The following is a 27659-nucleotide window of genomic DNA, read 5'->3' as shown; positions in this document are numbered from 1 at the left end:
GCAAAGGTAGAGTAGCTGGCACAGCAGGGACTTTGGGCATCCCACACAGCAGTAGCCCAGGCTAGGGCTTTTTCTGACAGCAGGGTGATGATATATGCTATCTTGGACCGGTCGGTGGGAAACGACGAGGGTTGCAGCTCGAAGGAGAGAGAACATTGGGTGAAAAACCCCTTACAAACACTCGGATCACCTGAGAACCGTTGGGGAGGCGGCAGACGAGGTTCAGCCAGGGAGTGAACTGCCATGGGCACTTGAATCTGATGAACTGGAGCAGAAGCGGTTGCAGGGGAAAGTTGATCAGAAATCTGTTTTATGGAAGTCATCATCTCCGACAGAAGTTGAGAATGTCCAGCCAGTAAGGCCTCTTGCTGGACCAGAGCAGCTTCGTGACGTTGGACAGTCCCCTCGTGGTGGGACAGCATGGGAAAAAAGTCCTGGGTACTGGCTGCCTCTGGGTTCATATTAATGGCTCAGTGTTTCTGTCAGGACCCGGTGCGTGAAACAGTCACTAATAATCGGCAGAACCCAGAAGATGAGGCAGACACAGCAGTACTAGAGATGGTGGTTTAATTAAAGAACAAGATCTTCAGGCAAAGAATCTAAATCCACAAAGTCCAAAATACAGCCAAGAGGCAAAAAAGGGATATCTTCCAAAATACAAAGAAAATCCACAAAGTGGTAAGAACAGCAAGGGAAAAAACAAACCTCAAAAGACTAATCCAAAACACTCAAGAACAAAACCAGAGAACCTCTGGAAAATCCAACAAGAGAAAAATATATGTCCACAACAAGCCTTGGGCTGGGGCTGGGTGCTAACATACAAACACTGAGCAAAGAACTGAGGAACACACAGGGTTTAAATACTAACAAGGGAACGACACACAGGTGCAATCAATAAAAGAGCAAGGAAAAAACAAAAGGTTCAAAAAAGGTGCAATGGGGACATCTAGTGACACAAACCAGAACAGTCCTGGCCAAAACCTGACAAATTTGAGAAATGTCCGTTATTTGGATCCATGGGAGAGAGGCACATTGTATTGGAGGCGGTTGACTACTGTACTGTATGCTGCTAGAGTGATCTGCGTTGGAGAGACCTACAGCTTTTCAACGCACGTGATGGGAGGCTGGTGTGGATTTGGTACTGTATGTGTGTGTTAGCTAGCGAGCTGAGGGTTCAAAGTGGAGCAATTATGCACACTGTCTTCTCTTTTTGAACCCCTGTTTCACTGGGAATAATTGTGCAGAGACAGCTGCGTAGGGAGGGAGCAGCTCTCTTGGCTGCCAAGTGCTATCGTGACGGTCGATTCCGCCACGAGACAAATTTAATGATGTGACCATGGCCTGATAAAAAATTCCTCAGAACTAAGAGGAGGCTGAGCAAGAGTTGACAGTTGTAGTAGCAGCTCCAAATGACTCTTGGTCCCCTTGGTTATTTGCTGTCTCCTGTTTAAGGGGAAAGTATTATGAGCTCTACTAAGTGGGAAATGTTTTCCTAATTTTGCCAGAGATATCATTTGATATCTACCTACCTCCCATACTTCAAGCTTGTGTATCCCTATATCTCTTCAACACACCAGCTATCACCAGCCTCAAAACGTTGTATAACTAAGCCTAATTAAATGTATGTGGTGATGCCATTGTGTCCGTGTTCTATATCTTTAGGATTTTTTGGGGCGACTATGACAGTCAGTCCTTAGACCATACCTTGGCCTAGTTCCTGTTGGCCCCCTTCTTGGTCTTCTTGGTTGGCCCCGATTCGTCCATTAAACTCAGGCTCTGCAAATGGAGAGTCCGTACCAAGCCCACCTGGTACAAGGGACAGTCGAGTGGGAGGATTCAATTGCTAACATCAATTAAACAGTTTTGGTTCACCTGTACCCAGTAGCTCCTGTTGGAAGGCTTTACAACAACAGACTGTGGCTCAGTCCCAACAAGTTCTCCTTCCTCTTGAAGTGTGCACTCGTTCACTACTCCCCACAAATTGTAAAGCATGGATTGGTGTAGGCATGGGCTAGAGGAAGTTTCCATATACCAGTCATATCCTTTCAAATCCATAAAGGGAACTGAACAAGTACACAGTTCGAGAGAAAGGAGATACTATTGGTACACACGCTATGAGACAGGAAGAAGGATATGGCTGGCATATTTGTATGCTTCATGATCTCACCATACCAATCATAGCCATGCTAAACACCTGCTCCACTAAACTACACCAAACAAAAGTTCTGGGTTTTGCCTTGACAGGTCTAAACAGCTATAAAACAGAATAGAAGGTAGAAGAAAATGTAGCATTGTAAAATAGTTAACTCAGTTACCTTGTAGAATAATATGGACAGTTGATTTGGACAGGATATTTGGTTGTTTATGAAGTTTTTGCCGTTATAAGTGTTCTCCTCACACTATTTTTATTGAGAGTGGATCACTGTCTTGCAAATGGTGCACAGGCAGTTTCAGTTGTTTTTCTCTTGGAGGGAGAGAAGAGGTTTCATCAAGGCACCATATGGTCTACAGTAATGTAGGGGTTGAGTTTCTGTAGAGATGGCAGATTCAGCAGCAATCATTGCACTTGTTCCTGCTCATTTGCTTCCTTGTCTGTTGCTGGGGTGTGACTGAACAATATCCCCCTGAACACTATCACACACGCACGCACCAGGGGGGAGAGGCTATACGAACACTCCTGGTGTACAAAGTGATGATGTATGTCACGCTGCTGAGAGCCGAGTGAACCGAATCACACAGACCAACTTTTTTGGCCAGACTGAAGACTGAACTGACTAGCCTCTTTCTCACCAGGGGCCCACCCACAGGAAGAGTGACAGAACATGCTATAGGTGGCATACTATGACCACAAGTTATTACTAACTATAGTCATGGGTGCTGAGAGATGTAGGTGTGCACATTCCTTCTGTACTAACTTTTTGAAAAAACTTTGTGTATGTTTAACATTGACCAGTTTACTGCGATAAGGTACCTGTAGGTAGAAAACGTTTAAGATTAAGACATTTATCTTGACAAATAGTATTACATGAACTCCTCTATATGTCCACTACCAGAGCTTGGCAAAGATTATCAACATCTGGCCGTATCCTTTTAGCAACGGCAAAACTGGTTGAAATTATGTATTTTCAACCAGTTTTGCAACAGCATGTACAGTATGAGTGAGATGGTTGATTGAAAACCCAGGCCACACCTTCAACTAACAGCTATAGCTACTATCTACCATCAGTGATGAGGTGGTGTGTCCAGCAGCTAATGGGACTGATTACCTCAGCTTTCCTTAACAAAGTTCTCAGATGACCAATCATAGTTTGAAATTGAATGTCGATTGTGAAACTTTTTTTTTTTTTAAGTAGTGTTTTCACGATGCCAGAATTTTTTACTTCGATACCGATACCAGGTATAGTATCAAAATACTCGATTCCGTTACGATACTCAATAACAAAACAATATCACTGCAAAAAAAAAGAAGGCATATTAGCCAAAGGCACTTGATCCAGACAGTTAAGCTCAGCTACTGCTCTGTTCAATCGCTGGGCATCTTTTGAGTTCATTACATTACAATTTTTTTACCTCAACATGTTTCAGATGCCATGTATGCATTATTGAATCAATTATACAATCATACAATCAATTTTACTTTGTATTTACCAATCTACATAACAACATAATGGTAATCATTTATTTGAATTAAAGATCTCTATTGATATACTGGCTAAATCAAGATGAAGCCTAGGCCTATCCACAATACAGGTGAACGCACATTCAGTAGGAGTGTGTGTACCTGCATTGAGTTATTGAGCTTGTTTTGGCTGATTCCATGGGGCTACAGATAACAAACAATCTGTTTCCCTTCCTTATTGTACATTTGCATACAAATAGCCTATTTTATAAAAATGTGTGCTGTCTCTTTAACCAGTAATATCGTCATTCACAAGGCAAGAGGGGGGCGGCCTGTCGGAACACAGCCAGTTCGCTCAGGCATAGATCATCTTTGGGAGAGACGTGAGACAAAGACCGAATAAGTGAATGAATAAAGTTTTTGTTGGCAATCAGCTTTGAAATCAGCATACAAGCTTGGCGCACCTATATTTGGGGAGTTTCTCCCATTCTTCTCTGCAGATCCTCAAGATCTGTCAGGTTGGATGGGGAGCGTCGCTGCACTGCTATTTCCAGGTCTCTCCAGAGATGTTCGATCGGGTTCAAGCCCGGACTCTGGCTGGGCCACTCAAGGACATTCAGAGACTTGTCCTGAAGCAACTCCTGTGTTGTCATGGCTGTGTGCTTAGGGTCGTTGTCCTGTTGGAAGGTGAACCTTTGCCCCAGTCTGAGTTCCTGAGCGCTCTGGAGCAGGTTTTCATCAAGGAGCTCTCTGTACTTTGCTCCATTCATTTTTCCCTTGATCCTGACTAGTTTCCCAGCCCCTGCCGCAGAAAAACATCCCCACAGCATGATTCTGCCACCACCATGTTTCACGGTAGGTATAGTGCCAGGTTTCCTCCATATGTGACATTTGGCATTCAGGCCAAAGACTTCAATCTTGGTTTCATTAGACCAGAGAGAGTCCTTTAAGTGTCTTTTGGCAAACTCCAAGCGGGCTGTCATATGCCTTTTACTGAGGAGTGGCTTCCGTCTGGCCACTCTACCATTAAGGCCTGATTGGTGGAGTGCTGCAGAGATGGTTGTCCTTCTGGAAGGTTCTCCCATCTCCACAGATGAACTCTGGAACTCAGAGTGACCATCAGGTTCTTGGTCGCCTCTTGGTGGTTCCAAACCTCTTCCATTTAAGAATGATGGAGGCGACTGTTGTACCCTTCCCCAGATCTGTGCCTCAACAAAATCCTGTCTCGGAGCTCTACAGACAATTCCTTTCGACCTCATTGCCTAGTTTTTGCTCTGACATGCACTGTAAACTGTGGAATCTTATATAGACAGGTGTGTGCCTTTCCAAATTATATCCAATCAATTGAATTTACCACAGGTGGACTCCAATCAAGTTGTAGAAACATCTCAAGGATGATTAATTGAAACAGGATGCACCTGAGCTCAATTTCGAGTTTCATAGCAAAGGGTCTGAATACTTATGTAAATAAGGTATTTCTGTTTTCGCTTCGTCATTATGGGGGTATTATATACTGTAGATTTATGAGGAGGAGAAAAAATACTTCATCCATTTTAGAATATAGCTGTAACGTAACAAAATGTGGAAAAAGGGAAGGGGTCTGAATACTGTCTGAATGCACTGTACTTTGCCATTCATTACAAAGACCCCCATTGCTTTGTTTGACAAACCCATGCAGCTCTCTCTCTCTATCTCTCTCTCTCTCTCTCCAGTCAAACAAATATTTTCAACCCTAATATACCTGATATATGACCTCAACATGATACGAATTTATATGAGCAAAACTCTTGTCATACTGCCCACTACCCCTCCCTGCCCACCCACCACCATCCTCTTTTTTTGCCCACCATGTTTCCATGGCAACCCCAGTTAGCGAAGAAGAGAGCCCTTCCAAGAGTGAGAATATCTCTGATTATACTTCTCGTATGGTATGGTGGTGGTATGGTTCACACTCCATGATGCTACACTGTAAATATTTGATTAGCTTTTTCATTATGGATTTGTCTTCGATTAGAATAACGAATAACGAAGTATGATAAAACCACTGTCCAAGGACAGAGCTCTTTGATACAATATTCATTCACTTCTACCTTTCATTCAAAAAGTGATCCCACTGTGGTTTTCCACACTGTTTCTCCTTGCATGCAGTCCTTGGAGATGGTTCTTCACTGAACTAGCTCCCAGTACACACACAAAAAATTCTGCTTAATAGTACCAAATAGGGGTTCTTTAGCTTGTAACCATAGCGGAACCCTTTTTTGGTGCTACTGTAAATAGAACCATTTCTTGAAGGTAAAAAAAATATATATTTTAGCATAGAAAAAGGTTATAGCCTTAAAACCCACTTTTTGTGGGTCTTGAAACTTCCCATTAGCACTGCATGAAATGGTCACTTTTGCACTTGTTTTTAAGGACACACCTCAAATATTGCCACCCCTCCTCCGCAGTTCAAGCGACCTGATGTTAGACAGGTAAATTGACAAACCTCGTGTTATGACTGGAGAATACCAGTGAGACAGTTTTTACATGACGAAATAGAAAACAAACGTGAATTTGACACTTGTGCTTCCTTAGCGTCATCCAAAAATAGAGCCCTTTATCTCTGTTGTAACTTTCTTTCTCCACAAGTCAGTGTTCACTGTTTATATTCTTAATCTCCCAGTGATGCAATTAGTTAGAACAACTCGTGTCAAGTGCTGGACGCACTCGACAGAAGCAGAGGGCAACACATGATGCAGTATATTCACTCAATAAATGTATTATGTACCCATGTGCATGTGCTGTGTATGTACTGTAAAGTCAGTCAAGTGAAAACAGAGGACGTATGTATATACTGTAGATGTACAGTATGTGAGTGGGTGCAAGTGGGTGAGTGTTTCACGTTTCAGAGAAGTCAAATGTGTCATAAGATTAAATGTATCGTATCAAACCATCAAATCAAGCTTTATTTATACAGCACATTTCAGACATGGAACGCAACAAAATGTGCTTCATAGGAAAAAATGTGTAAAAAAACGATGAAAATAAAAGCAGAAATATTTACAACACAACAAACATAAGATTAAAAAAAAAAATTATGACAAAAACTGAACGACTTAAAAGCACCCTAAGAAAAGATAAAGATATTAATTTTAAGATCTCTTTTAAATATGTCCACAGTTTTGGCCCCCCTCAGGTTCTCTGGCAGGCTATTCCAGAGGATGAGGGCATAATAACTAAAGAATGCCTCTTCATGCCTCTTGATCCTAGGTTTTGGGATAGTTAAAAGGCCAGTGACAGACGACCTGAGGGACCTACTGTGTACATAACTTAAAAGCATGTCTGACATGTATTGGTGTGCACAATCGTGGATTGGTTTAAAACCAATAGAAGAATCTTGGTACCCGTGCTGCAGCATTCTGTATGTTTTGCAGTTGACCAATGGCTTTCTTGGGTAGAACAGAGGAGAGCATTACAGTAGTCAAGCCTGCTTGTAATAAAAGCATGGATGAGTCTCTCTGTCCTAGCCTGAGAGAGAAACTGCGCACTTTGGCAATGTTCCTCAGGTGGTAAAAAAAACTATTTTGGTCACATTCCTAATGTGTTATTCAAATTTTTGTTCTGAATCTAAAACTCACACCTAGGTTTTTTACCTGGTGTTTTATCTTTATTGCCCATTAATTAATATGTGCGGCCAGATTTGCGCTCTGTGCTTTGGCACCAACAAAAAGTACCTTGGTCTTGTTTTGATATAGTTGGAGGAAGTTGTAAGCCACCCAAGTATTTAAATCACTAATACAGTCTAATAATTGATTCCAAAAATTCTCTGGTGACACATAAATATAAAGTTATGTATCGTCTGTGTAGCAGTCAAAATCCATGCTGTGCTTTCTGATAATGCTGTTCAGATCTAAATTGGTTTAGGACCTATTTATTCGGTCAAGAGTTCTCTGTCACCGTATACGGTGAACATAACTCAGAGAAAATACATATCATATGTGGCGTTCCACAAGGTTTGATTTTGGGTCCGGTACTGTTCAGTTTATATATGTTACCCCTTGTAACATATATAAACTGAACAGTACCGAACCCAAACTAATCCACCTCTCCAGTCTGTCCAGAAGGACATCATGGTCAACAGTGTCGAATGCAGCACTTAAATCCAAGAGTACAAGGACAGCGAGCTGTTTGGCATCTCGGTTGGCTCTAAGATAATCTCCCACTTTAACTAAGGCTGCCTTCTTCAGATATGCTATTAAAAACTATTTTTGAAGAAGGTGGTGGGGTTAGGATCTAGAAGGCCGGTAGAAGTCTTAAGTTGTAATATCACTTTCCTGAGCATGTCTGTGTCAAACAGGGAAAATAAATCTGTAGTGCCTTTGCGTGGTAGACTAGGGAACATATCATCAAACTTCTCATCAGGTTTTGCTTGACTGATACCCAGCCTAATGTTGATTATCTTATCTCTTAAATAAGCCGCACAGTCATCACATTTAGATGTGGAGGGAAGTTCAAATAGGTTTGAGGGGGTAGGATTTATCAGGCCATCAATGGTCGAGAAGACCACTCTCAAATTATTCTGATTAATAGTGATCAAGTTAGAAAAATGAGCCCGTCTGGCATTTCTAATTGCCTTTTTATATATGCCAAGTTGCTCTCTCAGAATATCATAACGGACCTGCAACTTTGACTTTCTCAACTTCCGCTCTGCCTTTCTGTAATTTCTCTTTAATTGATTAATTTCCTCACTCATCCAAGGGTGATGTGGCCTTTTTCAACTTTAATGGAGCTATGTCATCAATGGTTGCCCTTCATTTTCTATTAAAGTTATCAACTAAATCATCACAAGAGGAAGGCTGAATAGGTGGTGGAGAATTGTTCATACATTCAATAAAATCTGTAGCAACTTCAGAGGTAGGATAGTGTTTCTTAATAATGTGTTCAGTATTACCCTGTGCTATGGGCAACAAGGTAGTAAAAAATACACAGTGGTGATCAGATAAAGCAACATCAACAATAGAGGATATGTCAATAGAAAGCCCCTTGGTAATTAACAGGTCCAGAGTATGGCCGCGGTTATGAGTGGGCCCAGTAGCATGTTGGGAAAAGTCCATAGAGCTCAAAAGATTCATACATTTAACGGCCTTTTAGTCAGTCTCTTTCTCAGCATGAATATTAAAATCGCCCAACACAATGATTTTATCATAGTTCTCAAGGACATAATTCAGATAAATCATTAAATAAAGTGGGGCAGGACTTTGGTGGCCTATACAAGGTTATGTCCAGCATTGGATGCTGACATTTAAACAGTATAGCATGATGCTCAAAAGACCAAAAGTCGCCAAACGAAATATCCTTACAGCTGAGAGTATTAGTAAAAATAGAGATTGCCCGCCCACCCTTTTTCCATTTTCTGAGAGAGTATGAAAAGCTGTAGTCCAGGGGGAGTCTTCAATAAGAGAATCACTACAGTCTGAAGACAGCCATGTTTCAGTGAGAAACATGCAATCAACTTTGAGCTCAGTAATGAGGTCATTCACGAGAAAGCTTTTACTAGTGATTGCTCTAATATTTAAAAGCCCTATATTCAATGACTGTGGGACACTCTGCCCCTGGGGAATCTGCCTCGAGGTAACCAATGGAATAACAACCAAATTATTAACGTTATAAACACGTTTTCTGACAGTCTCCAGTCTAACAGAATGGTAGAAGATGACAGTTTGTATAAACTCACCAGAAGGTGGAGTTAAAGTAACATAAATTAGGTTACTCACAACAACCGTAGTGCCATTTCAACAGGAGTTGCTTATGCTTTCCAAGTTCTGTGTTGCTTACATGCTGACCACACCTCTCGCGTTACGTGCACAAGCGTTGCAAAATACATTTACACATACAGTTGAAGTCGGAAGTTTACATACACCTTAGCCAAATACATTTAAACTCAGTTTTTCACAATTCCTGACATTTAATCATAGAAAGATTCCCTGTCTTAGGTCAGTTAGGATCACCACTTTATTTTAAGAATATGAAATGTCAGAATAATAGTAGAGAGAATGATTTATTTCAGCTTTTATTTATTTAATCACATTCCCAGTGGGTCAGAAGTTTACATACACTCAGTTAGTATTTGGTAGCACTGCCTTTAAATTGGTAAACTTGGGTCAAACGTTTCGGGTAGCCTTCCACAAGCTTCCCACAATAAGTTGGGTGAATCTTGGTCCATTTCTCCTGACAGAGCTGGTGTAACTGAGTCAGGTTTGTAGGCCTCCTTGCTCACACACATTTTTAGTTCTGCCCGCAAATGTTCTACAGGATTGAAGTCAGGGCTTTGTGATGGCTACTCCAATACCTTGACTTTGTTGTCCTTAAGTCATTTTGCCACAACTTTGGAAGTATGCTTGGGGTCATGCTTGGGGTCATTGTCCATTTGGAAGACCCATTTGCGACCAAGCTTTAACTTCCTGACTGATGTCTTGAGATGTTGCTTCAATATATCCACATCATTTTCCTACGTCATGATGCCATCTATTTTTTGAAGTGCACCAGTCCCTCCTGCAGCAAAGCACCCCCACAACATGATGCTGCCACCCACGGTTGGGATGGTGTTCTTCGGCTTGCAAGCATCCCCCTTTTTCTTCCATAACGATGGTCATTATGGCCAAAAAGTTATATTTCTGTTTCATCAGACCAGAGGACATTTCTCCAAAAAGTACGATCTTTGTCCCCATGTGCAGTTGCAAACCATAGTCTGCCTTTTTTATGGTGGTTTTGGAGCAGTGGCTTCTTCCTTGCTGAGCGGCCTTTCAGGTTATGTCAATATAGGACTCGTTTCACTGTGGATACACATACTTTTGTACCTGTTTCCTCCAGCATCTTCACAAGGTCCTTTGCTGTTGTTCTGGGATTAATTTGCACTTTTTGCACCAAAGTCCGTTCATCTCTAGGAGACAGAACGCGTCTCCTTCCTGAGCGGTATGACGGCTGCGTGGTCCCATGGTGTTTATATTTATTATAGTATTATTGTTTGTACAGATGAACGTGGTACCTTCAGGCGTTTGGAAATTGCTCCCAAGGATGAACCAGACTTGTGGAGGTCTACAAATTTTTTCTGAGGTCTTGGATGATTTCTTTTGATTTTCCCATGATGTCAAGCAAAGAGACACTGAGTTTGAAGGTAGGCCTTAAAATCCATCCACAGGTACACCTCCAATTGACTCAAATTATGTCAAATTGCCTATCAGAAGCTTCTAAAGCCATGACATCATTTTCTGGAATTTTCCAAGCTGTTTAAAGGCACAGTCAACTTAGTGTATGTAAACTTCTGACCCACTGGAATTGTGATACAATGAGTTATAAGTGAAATAATCTGTCTGTTCACAATTGTTGTAAAAATTACTTGTGTCATGCACAAAGTAGATGTCCTAACCGACTTGCCAAAACTATAGTTTGTTAACAATACGTTTGTGGAGAGGTTGAAAAATTAGTTTTAATGACTCCAACCTAAGTATGTAAACTTCCCACTTCAACTGTATATGTTATTCAATCATTGCATCCACACTGCTCGCACACGTCAACGAGCGTCTGCGTCGCCAGGCGCTAAAATAGAACTTGGTTCTATTTGTGACGCTTTACGCACTGCAAGTCCCATCTCTCCCATCTCCTCATTGGTTTTTAGGAGCATATACCCACGTGAGTGATTGAATGGTGAACTGAGGTCCACTCTCCCATCCAGTTGGTGGTGGTAATGCACCTTAAAGTTGGTTGCCAACCGCAATATAAAGTCCAAAGAAGAAGAAGAAGATTGAAGGAGGAGAGATTACTAGAAACTAACTTGGTTTACCCTTTTATCTGTGGTTTAATTGTCGGAGTAGAGGTCCTTGTGCATTTCAGGTAAAATAACAAGCCAATGTTAATGTCCGAGGATAAATTATCTAGCAACAGCAAGCTAGCTAGCTAAATTGCCATGAATGTTTAATGTTTTTTAATGTCCCCAAAGTAATATAGTTGGTTCAGAGTTGATTTTGATATTTCAACCTGTGTGTCCTGATCGCGTCTGGTGTGGATGGACAAAATCAAAATGTGCGGTTAGGGTGAATCCCGGCTCCTTTAAAACATTCTGGTTGCTCCCACAGCAAATGAAAGTTGTCACAGAAAGAGATTCCTGTCATTGCAAAGTTTCTTCAGGTACTTGTTCAGGGCAAAGAGTCGGCTGAAACGTTACGGACACCTTTGATAGCATGGGAGGGGGCAAGAGATAATTATTATCTTCCCTGTGCTAGCGTAAAATGATCGCCTAAAATGAAAGTCGTTAAAACCTACGTGAGTGATGATGGTGTCAATGGAGTATTTGGCCACAACCGTGGGCAGAAGGGAGTTGATGTCATGGACATGGGCTCCTGGGTGACAGTGGACCTTGGTCGGTCCACAGATCATAGGCAGGCCAAAATCTCTCACTATAGGGCTGCCTACATTGATGGTGGTCGTGATGGAATCCAATGGGTAAGCGACCTGCTGAACTGTGGTGGCCATTGGAGAGGATGCCACTGGGCGGCCTGTTGGTATACACCCAGGATCCATGCTGACTCCCGGGGCTGGTAGGTCTGTCTCAAGCGGGGCAAAGCTGTTTGATAGCTGGATTGGATCTTCTCGGATAGATGAAGGGTGGCCAGACTTCCTCCCCGATCTCCTACGCCTTGCGTGTGTCCAGTCTCCCATCTTATGTCTCATGGAGTTTACTGTAAGATCTCATGGAGTTTTCATGTTAGATTGTAGTATAAGGCATCAATATAAAGATTAGCCAAACAACCTCTCTTAGAAGATTAATATTTAATATCCAACTGCTAGCTTCACATAGAACAAGTCATACAAAGGATAGTTCAAAAGACCACCTCGGAACGTACATGAATACCAATAACCTTTTCCGACACATCTGTGTCGAACAGATGTAGGGTTTTGGATGGGTCCTTCCAACGTAGGGATAGTTTGCAGTGCAGCTTGGCTGGATCGGTCATGAAAACCAGATCACCAACTTCAAATGGTTTGAAAACAGTTCCCTTGTTATATTGCTCCTCCTGTTTTTTCCCCCAAGCCAGATGTAACTGGGAGTTGGCATCAGCAAAGGCCAACAGTAGTCTGGATGTTACGGAGGAGGCGTACTGTGATGGGGACTTTGAGGAGATGTCAGACGGGCTGGGTGGAGTGACAACACAGTGCCATTGGCATGTTTCTTCCTTCCCTGTGTTTGACCACGTAGTTGTAAACATTGAGTTCCAGTGCCCATCGTGCTCTCCGCCCTGTAGGGTCATTGTCCAGTGGGATCATCCTGAGCACACGTGTGGTATGTGATCAGCTACGACCTTGAACGGATTGCCTCCCAGATAGTGTATGAAATATCGGATGGACCACACTATAGCGTAGAGTTCCTTGTCATGTGTGGACCAGTTTCTCTCAGATGGGTTGAATATGTGACTAGCATAGGCGATCACTGATTCTCTGCCATTCTGCACTTGACTGAGAACAGCACCAACTGCCATCTTGGATGCATCACAGTGAATGAGGAAGGGCTCGGGAAAAGTCAGGGAATGACACGATAGGTGGCACTGAGAGGGTCTGTTTCAAGTATTTGAAAACCTCATCTGCCTCCCTTGACTACTCAAAAGGAACGTCCTTGAGTGTGAGCATTAACTCTGAAAAAGAGTATTGCTTTCCACCAAAAACATCAAACTTTCCAATAGTTTTCCCATAGAAAATTGAGTTGCTTGTGGCAGAGAAATCCAGTTTGGTTGGAAGGATTGTGGCTAAATCATTGTCTGTTGTGTCAGCACAAGCTTTGACAGGTAATTCCCCCCCAAAAATCCTTAGAGTAAAACTCTCCTTGTCCTTTCCATCACCATGAAATGGTTGGAGCAGATCCACTTTATAATATATAACTTTGTTAACAGCAGCAAGCTCTCGCCTTTCCTCTCGCCTCTCCTATCCTCCTTTGAGTCTGACATTCTTGAATTATTGATATATCTTGAATCAGATATCAAATTTAATTCCTCTCACATTTTAGCTGTTTTGTCCGTTTGTTATTCCACTCACTTGTAATTGTATAGTCCTTTCGTAAGTCTGCTTGGTTGCATAGTTTGAATTTATTTGTATTTTTACAGGGACAGTGCACATTAATCAACGTTTTAGTAAAAGTTACCAGTTTTAGCCAGCCGGCTAATTTTCAACCGCAGTTCTTGGTCTTGAATAGAAAGCTTCACAGCAGAGGCTCATTCATTCACAGTTTGCATGCTAGCTAGTTCAGTGCTGTGGTCAGTAGCACCGTCATGCAAAACAGCATATAAAGTCTGTAATTCCTAACAGAAACTGTAAAGTTCTGTTCCCCAGCCTCTGTCACCTATTATGTAAGGTGTGGATATGAAGATGAGCCTAATAGCTTATCACTTAGATGATTAATATGTAATATCCAACTGCTAGCTTTACATAGAACAAGTAATACATCAAAGGCTAGTTCAAAAGACCACCCGGGAACATGCATGAACCCCAATAATCTTTTCCCAGGTCAAGTATTCCATAGAGTGAGTACGCCCTCTCGTGGCGAGGAGACATTAACAGTACATCACTTTCTACACTAGTATGAAACATGTGCTGCCCTTTTTTTCATGTCTTATGTGGAAGCCTTTCCTACTGCTATTGCTACAAATACAGGCAATAAACTTGCCAAGGTGGAAAATGCTAACTTTAGGAACGTGATATCTATCAACAAGTGACACGTGACATGCACACAGATGATAGATTGGACTGCCCAGAATTTGACTTTCTATCATGTTTCGATGAAGAGCACAAACACATGGAAACATACTCAGGGAGCATTATAATTGACAGATTACAAGTTGTGCATCCGAAATGGCACCATATTCCCTACCTAGTCCACTTCTTTTGCCACGAGCCATATGGGTCCTGTTCAAAAGTAGTGCACTATAGGGAATATGGTTCCATTTAGGATGCAGACAAGGCTATCAGGCTAATAGGAACCACATGAACCAGTGGTACTTTAACTGAAGCATTGTTATTTATAATTATTTTTTAATTATGCGCAAAATGGTAGAAAGAGGAAGGGTGGGAGAGAAACTCAGAGGTAGAGTCTGTGTGGCTGTGGAAGAGAGAGAAAGACAGAGAAAAAGAGATTAGGAATTAGGAAAAAATGGGAGAATATAGGTATTTAAATGTCTAGAGGGCAGTAGATTTGGGTGCTGGGAAATCCAGGCAGAGGAGTGAAACGTGACCAACCACCTCGATTCGGTCTTATGTAGCAACATTTGAAATTGTGTTTTTTACATTGGAGAAAAGTAGAGAATCAGAGCTACAAATTGTATATCATACACTGCAGTTGAGGAACAATTGGAAAGTAATTATGCTTTGAAAGTTAATGAACTTGTAACCTCACTTTTGAGAAAATGGCCCTTGAATGTTTTGGTACACCTACTGGAGAGCTCTTCTTTGTCTACACCTATTCAGCATTGTTTATACCCTCTTAAGCCTTAGCCCCACCCATCTCTTTAATCAACCAAAGATTTCAAAACTAAAAATTGTGAAAGTACTAGCCTACAATAAAGAAAAACTCCAGGTTAAAATACACTTTATCTAGACCTTGGCCTATATCCTAATCTGACCTTGGTGCAGGTGATGTTGTTCTTCACATTACCATCTCTGGTAAACACACAAATAAAATCAACATTTATTTGTCACAGTGAAATGGTTACTTCTATATTTGCATAGTAGCAATATAAAAAATAGAAAGTGTCCAGATAAAAATATTGTATAAATATTTAATAATTATTAGATGATGCTTAGGGGTGTGCCGAGTAGTCGGACAAAACAAGTATAATAACGGTGTCACACCCTGACCTTAGAGATCCTTTTTATTCTCTATTTAGGTTAGGTCAGGGTGTGACTAGGGTGGGTAGTCTAGTTTTTTCCTTTCTATGTTGGCCTGGTATGGTTCCCAATCAGAGGCAGCTGTCTATCGTTGTCTCTGATTGGGGATCATATTCAGGCAGCTTTTTCCCACTGGGTTTTTGTGGGATCTTGTCTATGTCTAGTTGCCTGCGAGCACTACATTAGTTTCACATTTCATTTTGCGCTTTATTGTTTTCTGTGAGTTTCATCCAATAAACATGTGGAACTCTATGCACGCTGCGCCTTGGTCCATTAATTCAACCAACGATCGTGATAAACGGATATGAGCAATTGTCTTGATACAATTATGATCCGAGAACTTTTTGGGGTGCCAACAAGCATGTTTCTCATGTGTTAGTCAGAGAGTTTCTGAACCATACTGTACTGTCTTTGAGTCACTCGTTTGCATGGTCTAAATAACTCAACTGGCTTGATACTTGATACTGCTGCTGTTGATACTACTGCTCTGATTGGATAGAGTGAAGATCTATTTCTCCTCATAATTTCAGGATGACTTTTCTTTGCATGTTTTCGGTCTGATCATTTAGATTGTTGCTGCCTGCTACTATGATAAATCACATTGCGAGGACATTTGCTATCAAGCTATCAATGTGCATAATATCTAACAAGTTGGGTAAGGGTAGGGAAAAAAGCTAAAATGCTAATGCACATTCTGACTGAGTGACAGCAAACTTGGCTGCCTGCAACAAAATGAGGACACAGACACAGACACACATACGCACTGACACCTCCGCGAGCTGCTCCTAATCGGCATATTTCTTTTCAGTGAGAACATGCAGGGAGGTAAATTACCAACAACTATTTAGGAATGTTAAAACACTTCAGTTTTTTCTGATCACGTGTATCATCCTATCCAACTGTCACGTGTCAATTTACAGATACGATTACGAATATGAGTATGGCCATATCAGCACACCCCTACCAGACACACTTGTCTAAATTGATGGGACGTGAAAGAAATGTGATAACCACCCCCCAGCCACATTTAGCTAAGTGGATGGGTCACTATTGTCTAGACACATACACATGTTCATGAAATACAATATATGGCCGTAATCACCCACAGAGACACCTGGCTAACTTGATGGGTCATGTAATCATCTGGCAAAGTGGAGTATTTTCTTATGATTTTCTTATGACATGTAGCTAGCTAAACAATGAACCATAATCCCAACCCATACTACTAGCAATACAACACTGATTGTCATAGCTAGGCACCATGCATGAAATGCTCTAGTATGAATGTACAGGTAGTTAAAGCTAACCAACTAGGTTCAATGTGAGCTAGCTAGCTAACATTATGCTATAACTAAAACTTTTTCCCACTAATCTTTGTCGATAGTGCCTGCTAAACTAAGGGCATCAATGCATGCTACATGGCAGACCAATCTGAACTCATCTATCTGCACGTTCAGCCCATCCATTATCTCAGCCAATCATGGCTAGCGGGAAGGTTCCCGTCTTTTTTCGTGGGTAAACCAACTAAGCTCGTAATTTAACAATTTTATTAGTATTTACAGATGGCATCCTCATTTTTTATTAAGGCAGATGAAAGTTCACATGTTCCAGAAGGCATTTCTGCCAAAAAACACATTTTGATAAATAAATTACATTCAAATGCCTCTTCTGTGAAGTAGTGACGTGCGACATACGCCTAGCTTCCTGAAACGGGTCACAAATACACACACACACACACACAGACAGACACACACACACACACACACAGTGGCACATACTCACTCACTCATCTGTTGAGATGGCTGACAGTCTGGTTATGTGGCACAAGATAGGTTGCTGGGGTGAAGTGCATCTTGAGGAATGTGCCGAGAGTCACAAACACCTGCAGTCTTTAAGAAAGAGAGCTCTTATAGAAGGGCTGTAAATAAACATGTAGAGGTTGTTCAAAGATGTATGGGAAAAATGAAGATATCTATTCCCTTTACACCTTAAAGGGATACTTCGGGATTTCGGCAACGAGGCCACTTCCCCAGAGACAGATGAACGTGTGTATACCATTTGTATGTCTGTGTCCAGTATGAAGGAAGTTAGAGTTAGTTTCAAAAGCCAATGCTAACTAGCGTTAGTGCAATGTCTGGAAGTCTATGATACCCATAGACTTCCAGCCATAGCGTAAGCGCAACTAACTCTAACTTCCTTCATACTGGACACGGAGACATAAAAATGGTATCCACGAGATCTTCTGACTGTGGGGAAGTGGATAAAGAGCCTTGTTGACAAAATTGTGAAGTTTCCCTTTAAACTGGACTGGAGGTAGTGAGGAAAATCTGGATTTTCACACCTTCCTGCCATGAGTAGGAGCAAAGAGCATCTGTGAACCTCAATTTGGATGGTTTGGAATAAATTCTGTGCTTTTATTTTGGAGGGGGCAAAAATGCTCTTTGAATTACAAATTTGTATCAGTCACTTTTATAACTGAAGTACCATAACATTACTGGAATTGTAACATGAACAATGATATATTATTAATTTTCCTCTCCTCCACTTGCAGTGAATAACCAAGATGACATGAGTGTCAAGAGTGGGCTCTAGAGTGATCCACCTCGCCCAGCCTCAGCCCCTGTAAGACCCTTCTGTGTCCCACTCCTACACCCACCTACCCACGACCCACTACACTGACCCCAGCTAGACGACCTGACCATGCCCACCACCGGCCTCCTCTGCCCTGGGCTCTGGGCCAAGGCTGCCCCTTGGTGGTCCCTTCACCTGCTCCTCTTTGACCTGCTCATCTCTGAGGCCCTGGCCAGCCCTAACAACAGATTCCCCCCTTCCACCAAGAGGGAGATCACCATCGACGGGGACCTGGTGATCGGCGGACTGTTCCCGGTGCACGAGAAGGGTGAGGGGGTGGAGGACTGTGGGAAGATCAACGAGCAGAGAGGGATCCAGAGACTGGAGGCGATGCTTTTAGCGCTGGACGAGATCAACGCGGACGAGAGGCTGCTGCCAGGCCTCAAGCTGGGAGCCCACATCCTGGACACCTGCTCTAAGGACACCTACGCTCTGGAGCAGAGCCTGGAGTTTGTACGCGCCTCCCTCACTAAGGTGCACGAGCCGGGGTTCATCTGTCCAGACGGATCCAACCCCATCCAGGATGATGTCCCTCTGGCCATTTCTGGAGTCATCGGGGGCTCCTACAGTGACGTTTCCATCCAGGTACGTTTCACATAGAAATCCATTCATTAACTGGCTATGACTGTGTCCAGTCAGTTCTATACAGCCTATGGTCCATACAGGTACCTTTACACCTCGTCATCTCACACCCCACCCATAGGAGTCTAAGCCCCCACCCCTCCATGTGTAATAAAAAACGTATAAAATACTACTAATGAATCCTCATACAATGTGAAATTTGATTATGTCTAATATATTACACATGACAAACAGTTGAGAGTAAGGTAGGCTACCATTACCCACCAGCAAATAGGACAACTTAGTTTTGGTCAGTTTCTTTCAGTCATCGCAGGTTCCGAAACGAGCCTTGGAGGATGCAGCTATGCAGTCTTTTTAGCTATTAGCCACACAGTATTATTCTCTTTGCACATTAGGTATCAGGTGTTGAATTTGTCTTTTTTCTGTGCCTATGCCTGCATATACCTGCTGGTAGATAGATGTGAGACGTGCTGGTAGAGACGTGCTGTTAACGTGATATCAGTATTCAGGTTTAACTAGCGGCAGTAAGAGAAAGAGCTAAGATGGAGTGGGATTCAGTTCTCGGCTTTCGCTGACGATTCAAAGCTCTCTGTAACTAATTGGTCCCGGCTGAGATGATGTCGTATTCCTGTTTCATGAGTTAGTACTCCAAATATTGTGTTTGTGTGTCTTTGTGTGTGTACGTGTGTACATGTGTGTACATGTGTGTGTGTGTTTATGTTTATGAGTGGGTTGCTATGTCTGTAAGTGTCTACACTGTGTCTTTAAGATGGTGTCATGTTGGATAGGAAGTGTAGTATACCGGGGGAAAAACACTTTAAAAAAAGAGAAGACAACAGTCACTGGAAACGGGTTGCATCCCATCCCCACCTACCTCCACTTGCCTCTAGTTCCAGTTCTGTACATTTAGTTTGGCTTTGGTCGGGCTGGAATAATTATCCCCTGGGAGGCTTGCAGTAGCTGCCCACATTAGCCGTTTGAAGCTCTGCTCCTCTACGGCGTTTGTCCACAGAGACCTCTGTCACTTTGTCAGTGTGATAACTTCCGTACGCCACACGGAGAACTCTGACCTTTCTTGAAACCTATGAAGAGAAGCCCCTACGTCCAATACATAGCTACTTAATTAACACCTGTTCTCCACTCCCAGGGCTAACTGTAATTACCCATGATGCACTAGGCGTAAAGGAGAGGATGCCTGTGTGAATAATTTAATAATTCAGAGACAGGACATTACACTGGGAGCGATGTTGTTAGGTAAGGATCATGTCAACGATGGACCTGATAGAGAAGTGTACAGTGTGCGTGTGTGTGTGTGTGTGTGTGTGTGTGTGTGTGTGTGTGTGTGTGTGTGTGTGTGTGTGTGTGTGTGTGTGTGTGTGTGTGTGTGTGTGTGTGTGTGTGTGTGTGTGTGTGTGTGTGTGTGTGTGTGTGTGTGTGTGTGTGTGTGTGTGTGTGTGTGTGTGTGTGTGTGTGTGTGTGCATATTGCTGATGATGAAGTGATCCCACAGACAGAACATGTCATCATGGAGTGTTACAGCATGTCTGCTTCAGAATCCATTAGCACCATGCCAGTCAAGACACGTAAGGATGTGAATAAGATCAGAATATGATCACACATCATATGAACTGTGACTTTACTATGCCTTTGTTAAGTGCCAATCCTTGGTGAAATATAGTTTGCATCTCAAATCGTACCCTTTTCCCAATGTAGTGCACTACCTTTGACCAGGGGCCATAGGTGACACAGACATAGTTCACATCGGTGCGTCAATTCTGGAATGATTTATCAAGTGCAGTATTTTGCCAATGCTTCCTAGCAAGTGAGATAAAGCAATCAAAATGATGAAGGAACAGAACACACATCTTATAGCAACTCGGTGTTATAACAAATGACTTGATAGATGGCTCTCTCTGTCAGATGTGAGGCACAGTAGCTTGTGGATGCTTGATTTTGGCCTTTCATGGGAGTTTTTCCTAGCCACCGTGCTTCTACACCTGCATTGCTTGCTGTTTGGGGTTTTAAGCTGGGTTTCTGTACAGCACTTTGAGATATCAGCTGATGTAAAAAGGGCTATATAACTAAATTTGATTTGATTTGATGATTAAGCTTCTGCTCATTAAGTCATGAAGTTAAATTGTATTGAACAGTTTATGCCTGACGAAGACTGAGGATATTGAGTCATTCAATAGTTGATCAATGAGATTGTAGCTAGGACAATTTAACTATATGGTCTATAGAGGTGGGATCTAACAGAGAGAGTTCTGTTCCCTTCTTAAAGAAAACCCAGAAAAGGATCATTTATAATGTCATCCCAAAACAGAGTAAAATTACTGTTCCTTTGGGCCATTCAGTAAGCATGTTTCCAGTGGATCTGCATTCTTTTTCCCGATTCTGCATTCTCTATTGAAGTCGATTGAACTTTTAAGGTCTAATTAAAGATTTTGTTCAGAGCTCGCATAAAATACATTTCTGGGGAAGGTCTATACAGATATTCTATATTTGTAACGATCGTCCTGGGAAGAAGGAGTGGACCAAAACGCAGCGTGGTAAGTGTCCATGTTTATTAAATACAACAGAACACTAAACAAAATAATAAAGAGAATGAACGAAACGAAACAGTCCTGTCAGGTGTGAACACACAAAACAGAAAACAACTACCCACAACAAACAGGTGGAAAAAGGCTACCTAAGTATGGTTCTCAATCAGAGACAATGATAGAGCTGCCTCTGATTGAGAACCACACCCGGCCAAACACACAGAAAAGAAAACATAGAACACCAGACATAGAATGCCCACCCCAACTCACGCCCTGACCAAACCAAAATAGAGACCTAAAAAGGATCTCTAAGGTCAGGGCGTGACAATATTAATTTGACCAGTTTCTCACAGCAAAAAAAGTATTTTGCGACAACAGGAAATGTACATTTTTATGTGGGTTAAAATTAATGTACATTTTTGTAGAGGTTGATACATTTTTTGTTAAGATAAATCAACTCTGGCATTTTAAAGTGGAAATTACAAACTTTAGAAGGCTTTTTAAACCTCAAATACACTACAATTTGCATGTCCTGCCACATAGTGATCAAATTCAAATAGTACACCTGTAGCTCTTTGTTTGGTAGAGAAACACCAGACAACACAGCAGGGATTGTATTATACACTTCAGTTGAGTCAGTTGAGACCGCAGCAAACACAAGGCCTCCCTACTGAGAGAGTAGAGCTTAATGGACCTGTGTGGCCATCTGTGGCCCCTTTTGTGGTCAATGACAGTCAGTGACAGGTAAGCTGAAAGGGACTGGATACTTCACCGTGATTGGGAAAAAGAGCCAGGCAGGGATACTCTACAGGACTATCGCACACAAAGGTTTGCAAAAATGTTTATTTGTCACATGCTTCGTAAATAACAGGTGTAGACTAACAGCAAAATGCTTACTTACGGGCCTTTCCCAACAATGCAGAGAGAGAGAAAATAGAGAAATAATAGAAAAGTAATAATATGTCAAAGTAATAATACAATATGATACAATATAACACTCATATAGAAATCTATTCAATTCTGTGATGCTGTCTGCATCCTTCAGAGGAGCTGCTTTGCTTTTCCCATCTGTAGGGTGCAACAGGGCCACAGAGAAACTGAGAATCTTGGCACGGACCTCTCCACCTGACTGTGGTGGGGGAAAGACGCAGCGACACTGCCCCAGCCTAGATGCCCGTCACTGGGGCCAAGGGCTGCCTGTGAGGGGGTTGTGTGATGTGCTGGCCATCTGGTGGTGCATGTATGCATGGGCGTCAGAACCAGTCATTCACAGCCTCCGCACGGTGCCATTTGGGACACATCCATAGGCTATAACAGGAAACTCAGACAGAGAGCACATGGGACAGCATCCTACCCGTTTGGATTAGCTGTTTTTTCTCTCGTTGATGTGAAAACGCTTTATCACCATCTGGGATGAGGCTGGGGGCAAAGCATCACTGATGACTAAATTACACTTAGTTCAGGTGCCAAATGATAGGTAGCTGACAAGTTTAATTGCATACTGGAAATGATGCTCTTTAGGCTTTATAAATTGTGCTATTGCTAACCAACCACCACAAGTAGAAATTGAATCCGTGTGGAATTGATTTGTGCATGGTGCAAATGATAAGGATATACCCTATCCATTTCAAAGTGTATCAAAAATGATGCTCTTTATATTAGCTATGCTGCTACTGTTTACCCACCACAACTAGAAATAGAATATGTATGCGTGATGCTTATTGTGGTCAGACTTGTATTTCTACATGTTCAACACATACCTTCTACTTGACAGACATGTCTACTAAGATGGTCTGTTTGTTAACCAGTCCGAGCATTCTGTGGTCGTGCTTTGTATTCAGACAGAAGGCTTTGTGTGAACTCCTCACAAAACAACACCTCACTCCATGTGAATATTCTAGAAAGTCTCTCTATTTGTCACCTTAAATTAACCTCAGATATACCAGCCCCATATCTGCATGGTGTCCTGTAGATCAAAATAGGAAAATATTGCATATGAACATTCAATGTCTTAGAGCAGGTGTTAGATATCAATCCATAAATTCAGCGAATTAGAAAAAGAGACTCGGCACACCCAATCACATTACTAAAATCTATTTTACAACTCTCATAACTTGAGGCAATATGAGTTGTTTGAGGACGGAGGTCCACTGTGATTTGGGGTGTTGTTATCTCAGGGTGGATAATAGTAATTATGAGGTAGATGTTGGAGTGTAGGGGCTCGAATCACTCCGTAGTGCTGAAGTTCTGTGTCGTAGCCTGATTGACATTTAAATACAATGTTCCTGCGTTCACGGTAAACGCTGCATATGTCAGCTAAATCTGAAATGACCTTTCAATTTCAATCGCACTACAGCGCTGATCTTCAGCTCGATACGGATTGAATCGAGCCCCAGGTTTAGAGTGTGCTAGAGTATTGTATAAGTGTTGATTATGTGTCAGAGTGGCTAGGCGGGTGGATGAATCTCTCACTGTGTGTGTTTGTGTTTCAAACTGAGCTGAGCATCACACAGAGATTGCAATGCAGGGTAAAAAATACTTCTCCTTTGGTGTGAACTTCAAAAGGGTCTTGTGCGGTATCATTGCCATCTCCCTCTCTCCCTTCTTCCCTCCCTCCCTCCCTCCTCACCTCCTCCCACCTTCTCCTACCTGAACCTGTGATTTTAAAAACTTTCCATTTTTGCAAACTACGGTGAGGGACGCTAATTAGTGCGGCAGAATGTCGTTTAGAAGTGAGGGAATCAGTGGAGGTTGAAAGAAGTGTGATTCAAGAAGCCCGTGCGTACCACACAGAGACAGGCATTGTTAATGCCAGACAATCTATATCCACGTGCGCTCACACAAACTCGCATGCACACACACACACACACACACACACACACACACACACACACACACACACACACACACACACACACACACACACACACACACACACACACACACACACACACACACACACACACACACACACACACACACACAAACCTTTTGTTCCTCCCATTTCCCAGAGAACTGTTGTTGTCTTTGTTTCCTTCTCTCTCACAAGGTGACATTAAATAAATGTTCATTTTTTTGTTCAGAACCTCTGGGTGTTCCACACTGCATTTTGAATGTAATTATATGCATAAATATGCATGACAAGCTTATATCCTCTGGTATCAACTATGATGAAATAAAAAATACCTGGAATTGTTTCAGACTTTTTTACAAATGCAATGCGGGAGACTGGGGAGAAAATAGCATTACACAGGCTCTGCAAACAAATGATGCAGAACAATGTGTTTGTGTGTGCAGGTGTGCAGGCGTGCAGACGTGCAGGCGTGCAGGCGTGCAGGCGTGTGTGTGTGTGTTGGGGTATTTTTGTGGTCACTCACTCTGAGCCTTGCATTGTTGTTGGTGTGGAGGTGGGAGGAAGTTTTAATAGAGGTCATTAACATGTGGTTGATTTGGCTGTGGGTGACTTCCTTGTAAAGAGCACTGTCAGCCGATCCAATAACATCTCACAGGCTGCGTCTGTTTGTGTGTGTGTGTGTGTGTGTGTGTGTGCGTGTGCGCATGTGTGTGTGTGTGTGTCAGTGTTAATTTTGCCACTCTTTTTAGATTTAGTCTAGTCTTAGTTATTTTAACTAATAGATCACTAAGTTGTCACATTTTAAATAATGATTTAGTCTAGTTATTGTCAAAATGACAAAAACAGTGGGCCATTTTAGTCAACTAAATGCCCTTTTAGTTCAGTCTCATTTTAGTCACATCACATTTTTATTGCCTCATTAATCTATAGTAAACATAAATCACTGACTTCCATGTGCACAAACATACATAGCCTTGTTGTACCAGCATATGTTTCGGCATAACATACTATCGCATGATTCTCTTCCCAACAGCCAAATTGGCAGAGGAACACATTACTCTGCAGCAGATAAAAATCACACCCCTTGACAATGCTCCAGACTAACATTTTCCCCTAGTGGCACTGGTGCCACTAACCTTTTCAGTTGGTGGCACCAGCTCATAATTTGGTTGCACCAATTTTTTTCTGCGGCGCCACACAATATAATATATTTTTTATCACCTTATAAAGTCATCCACAGTGCCTGACACTGTGTAATAGACTACTGAGATGGTAAGCTATTCAATAAATAAGTTGTTTCATCTGTCCAAGCAGGAATGCATGATTCAAGATATTTTGATGTACAACCTAATCCAGTGATTGCCATGAATTGTAGGTTGACAATAGGGTATTATTAGGGTTATATTTTAATGTCAAAATAGGACTCCAGAATTTTCTGAATTGTGTTGTTGAATTTAGATGAATTTTCCTACATCTTTATGTGCACTAATATCATAGGCACATTTATTTTGGGGCTAATTCACCACCATGAGGAAGTGAAAACTCAAAACACATTTGCTAGATTGCTAACACTAAATATAATACCCACTGCTAGTAATAATGTATTAATCTAACAGTAAATGTTATTTCCTAAAAATACTTTGCTGTTGGAGCCTGCTACCCTATGCACTTGCAATGGCTGATGCGCAATTGCCCATTTCGTACACTTCGTATCGTAATTAACAGTCGACTTTGGGCAAAAATGCAAAAAGAACGGGTTTAAACTGTATAACTGATCAATGCACCATCATACCAGGTAATTTAATGCGTAAAAAAAGGGATGAATACGATATTTGGTTACAGAAGTGTCATTTCTTAAAGATCTCTACAGCTTCGGTCCAAAAACAAATCCTTTAAAATGATGTCAACACATACTGGAGCAGTTACTGGCTAGCTAAAGTGGCTAGCTTAGCTAACAAACTAGCTAACAAACTAAATGTTGGTTATGGTGCGCATGACCAGAATGATATATTGAAGAACCACCAAAGGCACACCCCATTTCTGTTAGAAAATTTAGAAAGTGGCGGAAAGGGACCGTTTTTCATGCCCAAAGTCAACATTTAAAGCAATATCAAATATCTCAGTTGTTGAATAGTTTCTATTGAGCTCAATATTACGACGACAAATAAAAATTAGACCCACAGAAAGCTGAGACCAACAGTATTTGCTTCCAAAGCTATGTATCTCCCATAATAGGATTTAGAAATGTTATACAATTAAAAGGCTTTTTTCTCTCTCCCAGAGCACACATCAAGTGGCTCATTTAACACAGCATCAGGCCCCAGCAAGACAGGCCTCAGCGAAACAGGCCCAGGATCTGGGAAGACACTTTCATTACAGAAATAATGAGGATAATGCACTCACTTTTGAGTGAGGTGGCCATACAATGAAGGTTGGCCCGCACTGATGTGACCAATTAAAAATGTAACTCGCAGAGCCAAGTCAAAGGATCGCAAAATGTGACTAAATGGTTGTAGTCTGGAGCCCTGCCGCTTGACATACTGTAGGTATATTGTAATCAAAGTTCTGTCATAAGTAGTGATCTGATAGGTTGCAGCAAGCTAACTAGCCAGCATTATCAATCTGTTATTACCTGAGCGTATATATTGGAATGATGCGCTTTCAGATGTCTCTTGAGGGTGGTGTATTTTTCCCGTCAACTTGTGGGTGAAAATGCAGTAATAAACAAAACTTCTCAGTGGAAACCTTGCATTCGGTCTTGTTTGAATCAACACAATGAGTAAAGTGGCTCCAAACATTGGCCCTTTTTCTACTGGGAGCTTATACTACCTGAAGAGTAGCCATGGGGTGTACCTTTGTTGCATCAATGATTTGTTGCCACCAAATTGGAGAACAGATGCCGGTTAGAGAGGTGACTAGTGAATGACCTGGGCATGGCATTTATTTTCCACCGTATTGCAATATTCCAATGAGAAAGCCTTAACAATCTGCTAATGTCATGCATGCTTTTGATTGGGATAAACAAATAACATTAAAAAGCTCTCAATCTCTCCAAAAAGTCTTGTCCACTTTACTCATTGTGTTGATTCAAACAAGACCGAATGCAAGACCGAATGCTAATCCAATTTTAGTCAAAGAGATAATTTAGCCTCAAATTGTTTATGTCAACCGAAATGAGAAATCATTTTTGTTTAGTTATAGTTTTTTTCTGGGTCTATTTTGTCAGTTGGCACTCGTCAATTGACACTGAAAAATAGGTGTTTGATAAGTATTTTTGTCACTGTTTTCGTTGACAAATTAACACTGGTGTGTGTGTGTGTGGTGTGTGTGTGTGTGTGTGTGTGTGTGTGTGTGTGTGTGTGTGTGTGTGTGTGTGTGTGTGTGTGTGTGTGTGTGTGTGTGTGTGTGTGTGTGTGTGTGTGTGTGTGTGTGTGTGTGTGTGTGTGTGTGTGTGTGTGTGTGTGTGTGTGTGTGTGGATGAGTCAAATAAAATAACATTTTATTGGTCACATACACATGGTTAGCAG

At 41.8% G+C, this 27659-nt stretch overlaps 1 protein-coding gene across 1 annotated transcript in view; it reads left to right on the top strand.

The window, feature by feature from the left end:
* Window positions 1-27659, top strand: part of LOC139563107 (metabotropic glutamate receptor 2-like) — a 74985-nt gene that overhangs the window by 8296 nt on the left and 39030 nt on the right. Inside the window, exon 3 of the mRNA XM_071381392.1 lies at window positions 18078-18742. Within this exon, the coding sequence (XP_071237493.1) occupies window positions 18227-18742 (516 nt within the window). The 5' untranslated portion in view covers window positions 18078-18226. The remainder of the gene's footprint in view (window positions 1-18077; window positions 18743-27659) is intronic.

This window comes from Salvelinus alpinus, chromosome 2, assembly GCF_045679555.1.
Source record: "Salvelinus alpinus chromosome 2, SLU_Salpinus.1, whole genome shotgun sequence".
Classification (NCBI taxonomy): Eukaryota; Metazoa; Chordata; class Actinopteri; order Salmoniformes; family Salmonidae; genus Salvelinus; species Salvelinus alpinus.
The sequence above is the reverse complement of the archived record's forward strand: the minus strand, read 5'-3'. Positions and strand labels throughout refer to the sequence as shown.